This window comes from Ostrea edulis, chromosome 6 (assembly GCF_947568905.1).
Source record: "Ostrea edulis chromosome 6, xbOstEdul1.1, whole genome shotgun sequence".
NCBI lineage: Eukaryota > Metazoa > Mollusca > Bivalvia > Ostreida > Ostreidae > Ostrea > Ostrea edulis.
In genome coordinates, this window is record NC_079169.1 from 37,172,882 (window position 1) to 37,189,199 (window position 16,318).

A 16,318-nucleotide genomic window follows, 5' to 3' on the forward strand; every position below is an offset into this window, starting at 1 on the left:
GTCTTTTTATGTTTTAATTTTGTACAGACAGAATCTTCTCAAGAACCACTGGACCAGGAAAGTACAAATTTACATGACAGCTTACTGACAGTGCGGAAATTATGGCCTCCGGGGGTAGGATGGGGCCACAATAGGGGATCAAAGTTTTACATGCTAATATAAAGAGGTCTTCTCTAGAACTATTAGCCCAAAGAAGTTTACATTAATTTTACATGAAAGCTTCCTGATGGGGCTAGGTTGGGGACACATTAGGGATCAAAGTTTTACATGCAAATTAGTGATGTACCGATTGTCGGTCGCTATAACTGAAACGATGTGAATAATCGATTGTCATTTTGAAAATCGCCGACGACGGTATTTTTTTTTTAATAATACGAATATTCCTGCTGTGACTTATCTAAAATAAAAAATGGCTGACAAAGCTGAATCATCCGATAGGTTTGAATATTGTTTATCGTTTCTCTTGAGAATCTTTCACTCACATGGAGACGTCACCATTGCCGGTAAAGGCCTGCAAAATTTAGGCCTATTTTCGGCGCTTACAGTCTTTGAACAGGGAGGGATCTTTATCGAGCCACACCTGTTGTGACACAGGGCCTCGGATTTTGCCTCTTACAACAAACAAGGGGTAATGAGGCTCTATTCTAACCCGGATCCCATAAGAACAACAAAAGTCTAGATACCTATCCCCATCCCGGGAAAATAAAATCGACAGTATGGGATTATTAACTTCATATTTCAAATTATGATTTTTGACGTCTCCATATGACAGCTGTATGAGTGAAAAATTCTCCAGAGAAACATTAAACATGATACAATCAATCTAATTATTTTATTCTAATTAACTTAATATCTAGGGTAAAACATAAAGTAGATTTAATATATTTATGCCATAAATTTGAAATTATTAAAATTCGATTCTTTTTCAATTAATAAATCGAAAAGGTACATCCGATCATCCATTAATTTTTTTCCCCCGATTGCCCATCACTAATGCGAATATATAAGGGAAATCTTTAAATATTGGGCAAAGTAACTCAGGTGAGCGATTTGGCCCACAGGCCTCTTATTGATAGGAATAACCTATTAAAAGTGGTTCATGGTTTTTATGCCCCCGAGATTCGAAGATCGGGGGGCATATTGTTTTTGTTCTGTCTGTCATTTTGTCTGAAACTTTAACCTTGCTAATAACTTTTGAACAGTAAGTGGTAGAGCTTTGATATTTCACATGAGTATTCCTTGTGACAAGACCTTTTCGTGGGTACCAACACTTTTGACCCTGTGACTTTGACCTTGGAGTTTGACCTACTTTTTGAAAACTTTAACCTCGTTTATAACTTTTGAACAGTAAGTGATAGAGCTTTGATATTTCACATGAGTATTCTTTGTGACAAGACCTTTCCGTTGGTACTAAACCTTTTGACCTTGACATTTGACGTACTTTTAAAAAAAATACGTTGGTCATAACTTCTAAATGGTAAATATTAGAGCTTTCATATTGTACATGTGCATTTCTTGTGACAAGATCTTTCTACTGGTACCAAGATATTTGTCCTTGTGACGTTGGCCATCTTCAGAATTGGCCATTATCGGGGGCATTTGTGTTTCACAAACACATCTTGTTCAATTATTGCTTTCATCCAATGAATTCAATTGATAAGCGCGTCAATGTGTTGGACTTATTGCTCACAAAATTTAATTTGGAGCTGGGTAAAATGATTTGATGATCTCTTCAATTCAGTTGAATAGATCTTTAAAAGTTATTTACAATAACTTTTTATAAGGAATTAATGTGCGCACCACTCTTTTAAAGAGAGCAACAATTCAAGCAAAGAGACCATTATTTCAATAATTGTTGAATTGAAGAAAGATGTTCTCTCTGAAATAAATTATTGCGCGCATCAATTGAATCAATTCAATCAAAGAGAGTAATATAATTCAATTGTTCATATCATCAATTTATTTGAAGAGAGCAACAATTCAATTACAGCGTGCATCGATTAGCAGAATAATTGATGCTATCACCAATTCAATTAATATGCACAATTTTCCGGATTGATTATACCATTAATTAACATTAATGAATTGAATATATCTTTAATCGAGTTGTGCGCATCAAATAAATTGATGATATCTTCAAATAATTCAATATATCTTGATTATTTGTGTTTATAATATATTAATTTAGCGGTCCTAGAGACTAGTGCATAGAGTAAATTAGAAATCCAACAGCAGCACAGGTTCTCATGGACATAATCATACCCCCTCCTTAGTTTACAATAGATGGAGAGATAACGATTTTCACTGAAGTGCTCATTTACGGCATCTGTGCAGCAAAAATTGTATATTTTAAAAATGCCATTACTTTGCTCCTTTTCATAGATCCCCTAAATCCCCGATCATGCCAACGGACATGATCTCATCTCTCCCCCACCCCCCAGTTTACAATAAAATTATGTCTATAACATAAATACAATCATTTTCATCTGATCATTTGTTTTATTATACCGGTAGGGATGTACCAATTAGCGAGTAAAACATTATTTTGCACATTTGATATAATCTTCAAAATTGATTTCATAATGTGATCAATAATTTTTGTAAACTTTTAAAAGGGGGTGGGAATAGATGAATCATGTCCACAGATATTTATAGAGATAGGTTTAAAGAAACTCATAAAGCAGAGGGTCTTATGACTTGTTTCTTTAGGTGAGTTGTCAAACCCTATTGATTTTCTCGGACAAGGCCATTGAGGGAAAAATCCAGGTGAGCAGGTTTCAGACTGAACCCTAGAACGGTATGTGTGTGTGTGTGTGTGTAAAACTTCGCATACTTATTTCTTATGGTTAGTCATCTAACCCTGCATACTTATTAAGGTCAGAAGTCAAGGTCACTGGAGAAATTCTTGGAAATGATCAGTCATTCAAAAAACTACTTTGTTAAACATCACTTTGATTCTACATATAAGTATCAAAACATGTTGGGGTTCCTCATTGACAATATCTTCATAATCTTTGGTGATCAGGTCTTCCAACAGTCTGTTGGAATTCCGATGGGCACAAACTGTGCTCCTTTTTTAGCTGACCTGTTTTTATATTCTTATGAGGCAGAATTTATTATAAACTTCTACATCAGAAAAAAAAATCTCTTGCTGTGACCTTCAATTCGACATTTAGATATACCTAGGACGTTTTATCTATTAACAATACTCACTTTCATTAATATGTCAATTTGATATATCCCACTGAACTCGAAATAAAAGACACCACAATATTCCACATCTGCTTCATACTTAAATATTTTATTAACCATAGATGCTATTAAGGGCAGACTAACAACTTAACTTTATGACAAACGGGATGATTTCAGCTTCACCATCCCATATCTATGTAGCAAAATTCCATTATCACCGGCATATAGTGTTTATGTCCCTCAAATGATTTGATATGCAAGAGCTTGTTCTGCGTTTGATCAGTTTTTAAATCGAGGCAGGCTACTGACAAACAATTTAATGTTACAGAGATTTCAACAGTCTCGTTTAAAGTCAGCATTTCGCAAATTCTATGGTCGCGTTGTACAGTAACTTACTGCTGAGGATTTATAATGTACAGTAACTTACTTCTGGGGATATAATGATCTAGTTTGCCAATACAACCTGTCATTTAGTCAGATGCTGTTTGATGTGTTTCATAGGTGGATCCAGGAATTTGTGAAAGGGGGGGGGGGGGGCTCCAGCACTTGATCGATTAAGTACTTTTCACAACTTCCACCCCAACCCCATTTTTACACCCTTTGCTTGTGTACATAACATCCTAGGGGAAGATTTTGAGACACAGTAGTTTCATACATGAAAATGGTTTATCTATTTTACTACTAGTTTTCTAGGAGTCGCCGTTTTAATATTTTTGAAGTATTTGCAGATATCAAAAAATCATTTTTTTATATCAAAAATCATTTTTTGATATCAGAAAATCGATTTTTTTTATATCAGAAATGATTTTTGATATCAGAAATTCGAATTCTTGATATCATATAATAACAGTCAATTTCTGATATCAAAAATTTGATTATTTGATATCAGAAAATCATTTTCTGATATCAAAAATTACATCAAACTTTCTGATATCAAAAAATAAAATTTTTGATATCAGAATTTCACATTCTTGATATAAAAAATATAAGACATTTTCTGATATCAAAAATTCGAATTCCTGATATCAAAAATCATTTTCTGATATCAAAAAATCGATTTTCTGATATCAAAAAATTATTTTCTGATAACAGGAATTCAAACTGATTTCTTAATATCACAAAATATATTTTCTGATATCAGAAAATAAAAGAAAATGGCGAAAAATCTTTACATAGATAATGAATACTCCCTTGACCCGTAGGAAATAGCTGAACTACAGTCTATGTACAGTGCCCGATTTGATTTCTAAAATTCGTTGATGTATCGGATTCTTTAAAGATTTTTTTAATGATAGAAAGAATTTTATAAGGGTCCTTGATAATTCTGGACATATTCAACATGTAGAAATGAAGTGTTGAAAATGTGATAGGTACATTATGCTGTTTAGTGATGTAGGCCTATATGAATATGATAGTTTCATCTTCCTGTACAGTGCGTCTCCATCATTCTCCTCGGGTCTCGTTTGCACTTCTTCAGGATCGACCCCGTTCATTTCATAGTGAATCGTGGACAAAGCAGTGCTGACCATTGTAGATATGAAAGAATTTGCCATAATGAATTAGATTAACCATTTATTCCCCACATGCATCTACAGATTCGCAACAAATTTCAGGTGGGAAGCTGAAGGTTGTATCACGGTGCATTCATTAAGTAGATTGTAGTTTTATATGAGTCTTATTTTCTGATATAAAAAAAATCGATTTTCTGATATCAGAAAATACAAATCATTTTTTGATATCAAAAAATCATTTTCTGATATCAAGAATTCGAATTCCTGATATCAAAAAATGATTTTCTGATATCAAAAAAATCAAATTCTTGATATCAGAATAACAAGTTATTTATTGATATCAAGAATGTGAATTTTTGATATTAAAATTCTGATTTTTTTAATATAAAAGTTCAATTCTTGATATCAAAAATTTTGATTTCTTGATATCAGAAAATATTTTTTGATATCAACAATTCGATTTTTTGATATTAAAAAATCAACCTTATTTTCTGATATCAAGAATTTGATTTTTGATATCAGGAATTCGATTTTTTTATATAAAAAAATCAACCTTATTTTCTGATATCAAGAATTTGATTTTTTGATATCAGAAAATCATTTTTTGATATCAAGAATTATTTTTTGATATCAGGAATTGATATTATTGATATCAATAATTCTTTTTTTGATATCAGAAAATACCTCAAAAATATTAAAACGGCACCTCATAGTTTTCCAAGTTCTAGTCCCCATACTCAGATCTGATTTCGCATTGAAATTAAAAAGCATAACCGCTTAGGCCCCCAGATGCTCTGGAGTAAATGGTGCAAAACCCTGCATTCTGAGCATTTCCTGGCACTTCTTTACATATACACTTTTTAAGAAAAATGATGCCATTATATACAAGCATCCACCTTTCATATCACATTGATTCAAAGACTCGTTAAAATTGAATAACTCTTCCGCAAAAAAAAAAAGGGGGGGGGGTCTGGACCCCCCTCTGGATCCACCCTTGCAATTCTTAGGCCGCCCTGAAAACAGATTTTGACTACGGATAACTCCGTTTACCTAATCAAGATATAGGGCTCACGGTGGATGTGACCGGTCGTCAGAGGATACTTACTCCTCAAAGACACCTGATGCCCAGAGATCCGTGTTTGCCCAGCTCTTAATTTTGTATTCCTTATAGGAGTTATTAGATTGATTGATCACTGTCCGTTATCTTCAATGAAGGAAACTTCTTCAGCATATTATGTAGTATGAACAGGAACAATAATATTTTCATAAAAGTAGGGAATAAATTAAATCGTCCACATACAGCAGAGGTAGGGGTTCGACAATGTAACTGTACTGTAGTGTTGCGAGAGGTGATGCTGTTATTGAATGTATATGATAGTCAGAATAGAGAAAAGCATTTCAATTATTTATTTACAGTGAAGAAATGACATTCAATCCAACATCCTGTGGTCCACTTATTTGAGAGGAAGTGCTCGGCAATAAAACATCCATGTCTCTTTCATTTAGAAGCTTGGCATGGAGCTCGCTGATTGACTCGGTTAGGGCGGCTTTTGTCTGTTTCTGCTCTTCAATTCGTGCAGTCAAAGTTTCTTTCTAAATGATTAGAATATATATACAATTGTGTGTGTGTATATATTATATATATACATATATATATATATATATATATATATATATATATATATATAGGCCTCTGCTGGTGGACTGTTAGTCCCCGAGGGTTTCTACAGCCCAGTAGCTAAGTACTTCGTTACTAGCTTGAAAATACGGATGTATATTTAATTGTTGTTATAAAATTTAGAAATTCATTTCAAAATTGAGGATTATCTCCCTCGCGCATAGCTCTTATCCTTAGAGGAATTTGACTCCACTTTTTTGGCACACTGTTCTTCCCTATAATAGCTCTAAAACTTCATTGTTATTTCGGATTTCAAACATTTCGGTTGAGCATCACTGAAGTGACATTATTTGTCAAAATGCGCATCTGGTGCATCAAAATTGGTACCGTATAAGTTTTACATATATATATATATATTGCTATCGAAAAAAATTGTAGCAAAATTATGCTTTACTATTTTAATGACAGAAAAAATAAGGTTTATAAACTTTTGTTAATAATATTTGTGTTAGAAAACCTATCTGAATGAAGTAAAATTATACATACACAAATTGATTTCTATATAATGCTAGATATATTTAATAGAACCGAAATCTTTATTTTGATAAAATCTTAAACTTTAATTTTGATTTTATCAATGACTATGGTTAAAGTTACATATAAAACTATCATAATGGCACATTTTTACAACAAAATAAAAAATTTCAGATTTAGACCTAATATAACTTTGACGTGAGCTGCGTCGTCGAAAACAGCCATGGAATACGACCATAGGTGGGGTTGTCCCGGAATACGACCATAGGTGGGGTTGTCCCCACTTGAAAGTTGACAAAGCACATGTTTGTGACTGTTTTGTTGCAATTCAAGGTGGTGGTGGTGGTGGTGGTGGTGGTAGTAGTAGTTTGTTTATTGTATACTGTTTAACGTCCCTCTCGAGAATTTTTCACTCATATGGAGACGTCACCATTGTCGGTGAAGGACTGCAAAATTTAGGCCTATGCTCGGCACTTACGGCCCTTGAGCAGGGATAGATCTTTATCATGTTACACCTGCTATGACACGGAACCTCGGTTTTTGCGGTCTCATCCTAAGGAACGCCCCATTTATTGGCCGCTTACGATAAGCAAGGGGTACTGGGGACCTATTCTAACCCGAATCACCACGGGATAGTCGTAGTAGTAGTATAAGCAGCAGTAGAAACAGTACTAGTTAAGCAGCAGTAGAAACAGTTCTAGTTGTTATTGTACATGAAGTAGTAGTAGTAGTAATAATAGTAGTTGTTGTCATAGTAATAGGAGTAGTAGTAGTACTAGCAACAGTAGTACATGTTAGTAGTAGTAGTATATGTTAGTAGTAGTACATGTTAGTAGTAGTAGTACATGTTAGTAGTAGTAGCACATGTTAGTTGTAGTACATGTTAGTAGTAGTAGTAGTACATGTTAGTAGTAGTAGTATATGTTAGTAGTAGTAGCACATGTTAGTTGTAGTACATGTTAGTAGTAGTAGTAATAGTAGTAGTAGTACATGTTAGTAGTAGTAGTACATGTTAGTAGTAGTACATGTTAGTAGTAGTACATGTTAGTTGTAGTACATGTTAGTTGTAGTACATGTTAGTTGTAGTACATGTTAGTAGTAGTAGTACATGTTAGTAATAGTAATACATGTTAGTAGTAGTAGTACATGTTAGTAGTAGTAGTACATGTTAGTAGTAGTACATGTTAGTAGTAGTACATGTTAGTTGTAGTACATTTTAGTAGTAGTACATGTTAATAGTAGTACATGTTAGTTGTAGTACATGTTAGTAGTACTAGCACATGTTAGTAGTACTAGCACATGTTAGTTGTAGTACATGTTAGTAGTAGTAGTACATGTTAGTAGTAGTAGTACATGTTAGTAGTAGTAGTATATGTTAGTTGTAGTACATGTTAGTAGTAGTAGTACATGTTAGTAGTAGTAGTTGTTAATAGTAGTAGTACATAATAGTAGTAGTACATGTTAGTAGTAGTAATAGTAGTACATTTAGTAGTGGACTTTTGCGAGATGGGCTGACTTTTACAGTCAACGGCTGACTTTGATACGAGCATACTATACGGAAACCTTTTCGTAACATATATGTATACATGAACAAGTGATGAACCGATGCAATGTACAGAAATAATAGTTGTCCAAACATTATAGAATTGTTTCGGTTCATTTTCATACTCGTACTGTTTCTGGAACAGTAAAGTCTATGTGACTTAATATCCCCCATATTCCTCCTGCGCCCCCGGGGCACTAAGGATGGAGCAAAAATTGACCAATGTTAAAACATCTTCCCTACAACCTCACATCTGTAAGAAAAATTACATGCATAGATCTAGCCATGTAGAACATGAAGGCCTCTACCGAAATTGTAAATTCCATGATCTCCGGGGTAGACGTACGACTCCAGGTCGGAGCCAAACTTGGTATATATAATGTTTATGTGTAAACCATTTTTAAATGATGTTTTAATGTTATTGATAGCATATATCTTTAATACTATGCCCCTGGGCCTATTGTTAGTTACATTCTTTAGATGAAATAATTCCAGTTCCATCCCCGCCAAGTTCTGTTTTTATATGTCAGTATTGAAAAGATTAATAGGGACGGGAACCAGACTGATGGTTTTCATAACGTACTAGGATTACTTTTCAATATTTACGCCCAATATTCGTGTTTATTATAAATGAAGACCGAATACGTACTTCATATTGGATAGAATGAATAGTTATTAAAAAAAATCAACAGGTTTCGAATTGACTGCTACATAACATGGCTATCTTTACAAATGAAATCATTTGAAGTTGCGAATTTTCGGAAAATATGTTAGGAATATTTTGATATTATGATGCAAGAATACAGCGTAAATCGAAGGTTCTTATAAGGGGTGGATCTGTAGCTCTCTGGTGTGCCCAAATATTTTCCCAGAGAACTAGAGATCTGCATTAATGCAGATGCACAAGTAATTTCAAATTGTCGGTACGCTTAGCATGCTCTGTGTTGTACCCGTGAGTGTTTGATTGAATAAAGCTGTATAACAACAATACATGATAAAATGAAACACACAGATCCTGCATAATAAACTTACCGAATGATAATAAACTTGCATGTACATTCGATTTATCATGTTGCGATGGCTTTTTGTAAAGTTTAAACATGAATCAAAATATATGAGCGAGTTAAGATTTTACATACTTATAAATGCATGCAAAGATGAAATGAATTAATAGCCTTGTGTTTTTATCTTTTGATAATTGTCAGATAAATGAAAGTTCAGGTGATTTGAAACATAACAAGCCTACTATAATAATATTGTAACGTGCAGTGATCTGAACACGCTCACCGTTGCTTAGAGAAATACTACCATATCACTAGAAACGCTAGCTCTCTAGCGAAGCAGTAGAAATTCCCTAAACACTGTCTGCTACACTTCCTGATACTCTATCTGAAGCAGGCCTCCCACCAAACATCAGTCACTACGCTGCCATTATTTTATAACGTGCAGCGGTTTGAAGACCCTCGCCTTTGCTTAACTTGCATGATTAACGAGAAATCACCTAAAGGCTAGCTCAAGAGTGAGGCAGTAGAAGTTCCCTGTATACTGTCCGCTATGCTATGTACATGTATGCCAACAGTAGTAGTAGTAGTAGTACATGTTAGTAGTAGTAGTAATAGTACATGTTAGTAATAGTAGTACATGTTAGTAGTAGTAGTACATGTTAGTAATAGTAATACATGTTAGTAGTAGTAGTACATGTTAGTAATAGTAATACATGTTAGTAGTAGTAGTACATGTTAGTAATAGTAGTACATGTTAGTAGTAGAAGTACATGTTAGTAATAGTAGTACATGTTAGTAGTAGTACATGTTAGTAGTAGTAGTACATGTTAGTAGTAGAAGTACATGTTAGTAGTAGTAGTACATGTAAGTAGTAGTAGTACATGTTAGTAGTAGAAGTACATGTTAGTAGTAGTAGTACATGTTAGTAGTAGTAGTACATAATAGTAGTAGTAGTACATGTTAGTAATAGTAGTACATGTTAGTAGTAGTAGTACATGTTAGTAATAGTAATACATGTTAGTAGTAGTAGTACATGTTAGTAGTAGTAGTACATGTTAGTAGTAGAAGTACATGTTAGTAGTAGTAGTGCATGTTAGTAATAGTAATACATGTTAGTAGTAGAAGTACATGTTAGTAGTAGTAGTACATGTTAGTAATAGTAGTACATGTTAGTAGTAGTAGTACATGTTAGTAATAGTAGTACATGTTAGTAGTAGTAGTACATGTTAGTAATAGTAGGAGTAGTACATGTTAGTAGTAGTAGTACATGTTAGTAGTAGTAGTACATGTTAGTAGTAGTAGTACATGTTAGTAGTAGTAGTACATGTTAGTAGTAGTAGTATATGTTAGTAGTAGTAGTACTTGTTAGCAGTAGTACATATTAGTAGTAGTAGCATGTGATAGTAGTAGTAGTACATGTTAGTAGTAGTAGTACATGTTAGTAGTAGTATATGTTAGTAGTAGTAGTAGTACATTTTAGTAATAGTAGTATATGTTAGTAGTAGTAGTACATGTTAGTAGTAGTAGTACATGTTAGTAGTAGTATGTGTTAGTAGTAGTAGTACATGTTAGTAGTAGTAGTATATGTTAGTAGTAGTAGTAGTACATGTTAGTAGTAGTAGTAGTACATGTTAGTAGTAGTACATGTTAGTAGTAGTAGTAGTACATGTTAGTAGTAGTACATGTTAGTAGTAGTGGTACATGTTAGTAGTAGTATGTGTTAGTAGTAGTAGTAGTATATGTTAGTAATAGTAGTATATGTTAGTAGTAGTACATGTTAGTAGTAGTAGTACATGTTAGTAGTAGTAGTACATGTTAGTAGTAGTATATGTTAGTAGTAGTAGTAGTACATGTTAGTAGTAGTACATGTTAGTAGTAGTACATGTTAGTAGTAGTAGTACATGTTAGTAGTAGTAGTACATGTTAGTAGTAGTATATGTTAGTAGTAGTAGTATATGTTAGTAGTAGTAGTACATGTTAGTAGTAGTAGTACATGTTAGTAGTAGTATATGTTAGTAGTAGTAGTATATGTTAGTAGTAGTAGTATATGTTAGTAGTAGTAGTATATGTTAGTAATAGTAGTATGTGTTAGTAGTAGTAGTACATGTTAGTAGTAGTAGTACATGTTAGTAGTAGTAGTACATGTTAGTAGTAGTATATGTTAGTAGTAGTAGTAGTACATGTTAGTAATAGTAGTATATGTTAGTAGTAGTACATGTTAGTAGTAGTAGTACATGTTAGTAGTAGTACATGTTAGTAGTAGTACATGTTAGTAGTAGTAGTACATGTTAGTAGTAGTAGTACATGTTAGTAGTAGTAGTAGTATATGTTAGTAGTAGTAGTACATGTTAGTAGTAGTATATGTTAGTAGTAGTAGTATATGTTAGTAGTAGTAGTACATGTTAGTAGTAGTAATACATGTTAGTAGTAGTAGTACATGTTAGTAGTAGTATATGTTAGTAGTAGTAGTATATGTTAGTAGTAGTAGTATATGTTAGTAGTAGTAGTATGTGTTAGTAGTAGTAGTACATGTTAGTAGTAGTATATGTTAGTAGTAGTAGTATATGTTAGTAGTAGTAGTATATGTTAGTAGTAGTAGTATATGTTAGTAGTAGTAGTATGTGTTAGTAGTAGTAGTACATGTTAGTAGTAGTATATGTTAGTAGTAGTAGTAGTACATGTTAGTAATAGTAGTATATGTTAGTAGTAGTACATGTTAGTAGTAGTAGTACATGTTAGTAGTAGTACATGTTAGTAGTAGTACATGTTAGTAGTAGTAGTACATGTTAGTAGTAGTAGTATATGTTAGTTGTAGTACATGTTAGTAGTAGTAGTAGTACATGTTAGTAGTAGTAGTACATGTTAGTAGTAGTAGTACATGTTAGTAGTAGTAGTACATGTTAGTAGTAGTACATGTTAGTAGTAGTAGTAGTACATGTTAGTAGTAGTAGTACATGTTAGTAGTAGTAGTACTTGTTAGCAGTAGTACATATTAGTAGTAGTAGCATGTGATAGTAGTAGTAGTACATGTTAGTAATATAGTAGTATATATTAGTAGTAGTAGTAATGCATGTTGGTAGTAGTATAACACTAGTATAGTAGTAGTAGTACATGTTAGTAGTAGTAATAGTAGTAGTAGTACATGTTAGTAGTAGTAGTACATGTTAATAGTAGTAGTAGTACATGTTAGTAGTAGTAGTACATGTTAGTAGTAGTAGTACATGTTAGTAGTAGTAGTAATAGTAGTAGTAGTACATGTTAGTTGTAGTAGTAGTAGTAGTAGTACTTGTTAGTAGTAGTTCATGTTAGTAATGGTGGTATTAGTAGTAGTAATATTAGTAGTAGTAATAGTAGTAGTAGTACATGTTAGTAGTAGTAATAGTAGTACATGTTAATAGTAGTAGTACATGTTAGTAACAGTATTAGTAGTAATAATAGTAGTAGTAGTGGTAATAGTGGTAGTAGTAGTAGTAGTACTTGTTAGTAGTAGTAATAGTAGTACATATTAGTAGTAGTAGTACATGTTAGTAATAGTAGTAGTTCATGTTAGTAGCAGTATTAGTGGTAATAATAGTAGTAGTAGTGGTAATAGTGGTAGTAGTAATAGTAATAGTAGTACATGTTAGTACTAGTAATAGCAGCAGCAATAGAAGTAGTAATCGGCGGAAATGTTTTGTATACATGTGTATATTTACGTCCACATTCTTTTATTATTCAAGAAAATGTAATATACAAAGTTTCTGTTATTGAAATATCGCGTTTTAGAAATAAAATAATCTAATATGATTTACGGTGTGAGTAATGAGACGAGCCACGACCCTTAAAGCAAGACAAGCTGTAACTGACTGCAATAAATTAAAAAAAGGAACGAATAGAATGACATATTTTAAAATATGTGAATGAATCTCTCTCTCTCTCTCTCTCTCTCTCTCTCTCTCTCATCTTACAGTGAAAATGCCTTTCTCGCATGAATATTGATGATGTTACTTTGTAGTGCTAAATTACATGTACAGAATGTATGTATGTGATATGAAAGTCAAACAAGAGGCCCATGGGCCACATCGCTCACCTGAGTCACCTTGGCCCATATTTGAAGATTTTCCCTATGATATATTCGCATGTAAACTTTAATCCCTATTGTGGCCCCAACTTACCCCCGGGGCCATAATTTTTACAAACTTGAATCTGCACCATGTCAAGAATCTTTCATGTAATTTTCTACTTTTCTAGCCCAGTGGGTCTCAAGAAGATTTTCAAAGATTTTACCTTTATATTTGCATGTAAATCTTTGATCCCCTATTGTGGCCCCATCCTACCCCTGGGATCCATGATTTTAACAAACTTGAATCTGCACTATGTCAAGAAGCTTTCATGTAAATTAGTACTTTCCTAGCCCAGAATCTTCTTGAGAATAATAATAATAATAATAAGACCTTTATTTAACCAGGATTACATATTTAGCGATAACGCTAGTTTTCAATATGGTCCTGCATATAACATACATACAGATATTAGTAAAATAAACACAGATTAAAAGAAGTAGAATACATATAAACTTAAGAAATAATTATGAATGTAAGATAAATAGAATACAAAATGAAGCTTAAAAAGTATGGTGATAATCTCTAAGATAATTTCTCTTAAAACACGCAACACTCGTTGAGTTTCTTATGTTTTGATTCAAGGCATTCCACACTGTGCTCCCTGAAATGCTGAAAGATCTTCTATAATATTCTGTTTTTGCCCTGGGTATATACAAAATATTTGAATAAGAATTTCTAGTTTGCCTCTGACTGACTTCTGATACATATTTAAAAACATTTAAATAATCTGGCATTAAACCATGTAAAACTTTATACACTAAAATGACTTTTCTATAGACAAAGTAATCTGATAGAGGCAACCAGTTAAGTTCTGTAAACATGACATTAGATGGTGTTTCAAAATTTCTGATGTTAAGAATTACCCTTGCAGCTCGTTTTTGCAATATAAAAAGCTTATTCACATTTTCAGCATTTCTTGGATTGCTCCATATAGTACAACAATATGTAAAATGTGGAAAAATCATAGTATTAAAAATCTTCAGCAGCGCATCGTTTGACATAAAATATCTTATTCTTCTTAAAATGCCAATTCTCTTGGAAATCTTGTTCATAAGTGATTCTATATGACTTTTCCAGGACAAAGTTTCATCAATAATAATACCAAGTAATTTTGACTCCTGAACACATTCTATGACATGGTTATTTATCACTAAATTTAATTTTCGATACTTTGATAATTTTTGTGCCGATCCAATAAGCATACATTGAGTTTTAGACAGGTTTAAGCTTAATTTATTTTCCTTAATCCACATTATACTGCGCTGAAGATCTTCATACATCTTTGACTCAATATTTTCCACTGACTTATCTGTTACATCTTGTGAAGTATCATCTGCATACATATTTACATGAGAATGTTTCAGTGCTTGTGGATAGTCATTAATATACAGGATAAAAAACAATGGGCCTAAAATAGAGCCTTGCGGAACTCCAATGGTTACAATGAGAACTATGTCAGAAAGCTTTTATGTAAATTTCCACTTTCCTGGCCAAGTAGCTTTCGAGAAGATTTTTAAAGATTTTCCCTATATATTTGTATGTAAAACTTTGATCCCTTATTGTGGCCCCATCCTACCACCGGGGGGTCATAATTTTAACAAACTTGAATCTGCACTATGTCAGGAAGCTTTCATGTAAATTTCATTTCTTCTGGCCCAGTGGTTGTTGAGAAGATTTTTGAATGGCCCCACACTATTTTTATGATCATCTCCCCTTGGAAGGGGCCTGGGCCCTTCATTTGAACAAACTTGAAAGCCCTACAACCAAGGATGCTTTTGGCCAAGATTGGTTGAAATCGCCCTTGTGGTTCTGGAGAAGAAGTCGAAAATGTGAAAAGTTTACAGACAGATGGACAGACGAAGGACAACAGGCGATCAGAAAAGCTCACTTGAGCTTTCAGCTCAGGTAATAAAAACAATGAATCTTAAAAAAAAAAAAAAAAACTAATAAAGTGAAAGATTGTGTATTTTTCTGACGTTATATTTTGATTCAGAAAATTGTGTTGTAGATCTACATCACGTACCATATTTTATGTGATTTGACCGAATAAAATGAATTTGAGCGAACACACATGACATCATTATTTTCTTATGATAGTGACGACCGTTATATCCCTAATGATAACTACAAAACTACACTTCATTATTCAAGGCTTTGGAAGCTCTGCCTGATAGTTTACGTATTTATTTTTATAGTGCTACCATTACTTATGAATATTCATTCTGTTGCTCTGCGTCCGCGTCTTCCTGCATTTCCATTATTGACAACATCTTCAAAGTATCATAATGAGATAATTCTAATTCATAGTTCTAACAAGCAGAGCATTTGATAAAAAATATTATTTTCTAGACAAAACATTCGTGTGAAAATATCTAATTGAGAGGTTAGGCATGCATTTAGAACTACTATCGACAATATCATAATGTTAATTACAGCGAGGGTGCAATCCTGCAAATCAGGTTGTTAATTTCCCCATGCACAGATAAATTTCGTATTACTAATCTTAAAAATATTCCACAATAAATCGAGAGAATTTTAACTGGGATGCAGATATTGCAAGTTCTCCTGAAGGAATTGATATTCACAGTATATTGAATAATCTTCAATGATATTTATCAATCACAATGTGTCCATTATGGAATAGAGAATAGAACAGCGTTTTTAGAAGTCTTGCTAATTGTCACACTCTTACAGAAATTCTGCGGAAATATAACGCGTATACGATAGGGTGTTTGTGTATGTATGTGTGTGTATGCGTGCGACCGCGCGCGCGTGTGTATGTGTGTGGTGCTCATGCTAGATTTATTGAAGTA

At 33.0% G+C, this 16,318-nt stretch overlaps 1 protein-coding gene across 1 annotated transcript in view; it reads right to left on the reverse strand.

The window, feature by feature from the left end:
• Positions 1-6,100: 6,100 nt before the first annotated feature.
• Positions 6,101-16,318, reverse strand: part of LOC125682966 (unconventional myosin-XVIIIa-like) — a 28,992-nt gene continuing 18,774 nt past the window's right edge. Inside the window, exon 6 of the mRNA XM_048923619.2 lies at positions 6,101-6,296. Within this exon, the coding sequence (XP_048779576.2) occupies positions 6,114-6,296 (183 nt within the window). The 3' untranslated portion in view covers positions 6,101-6,113. The remainder of the gene's footprint in view (positions 6,297-16,318) is intronic.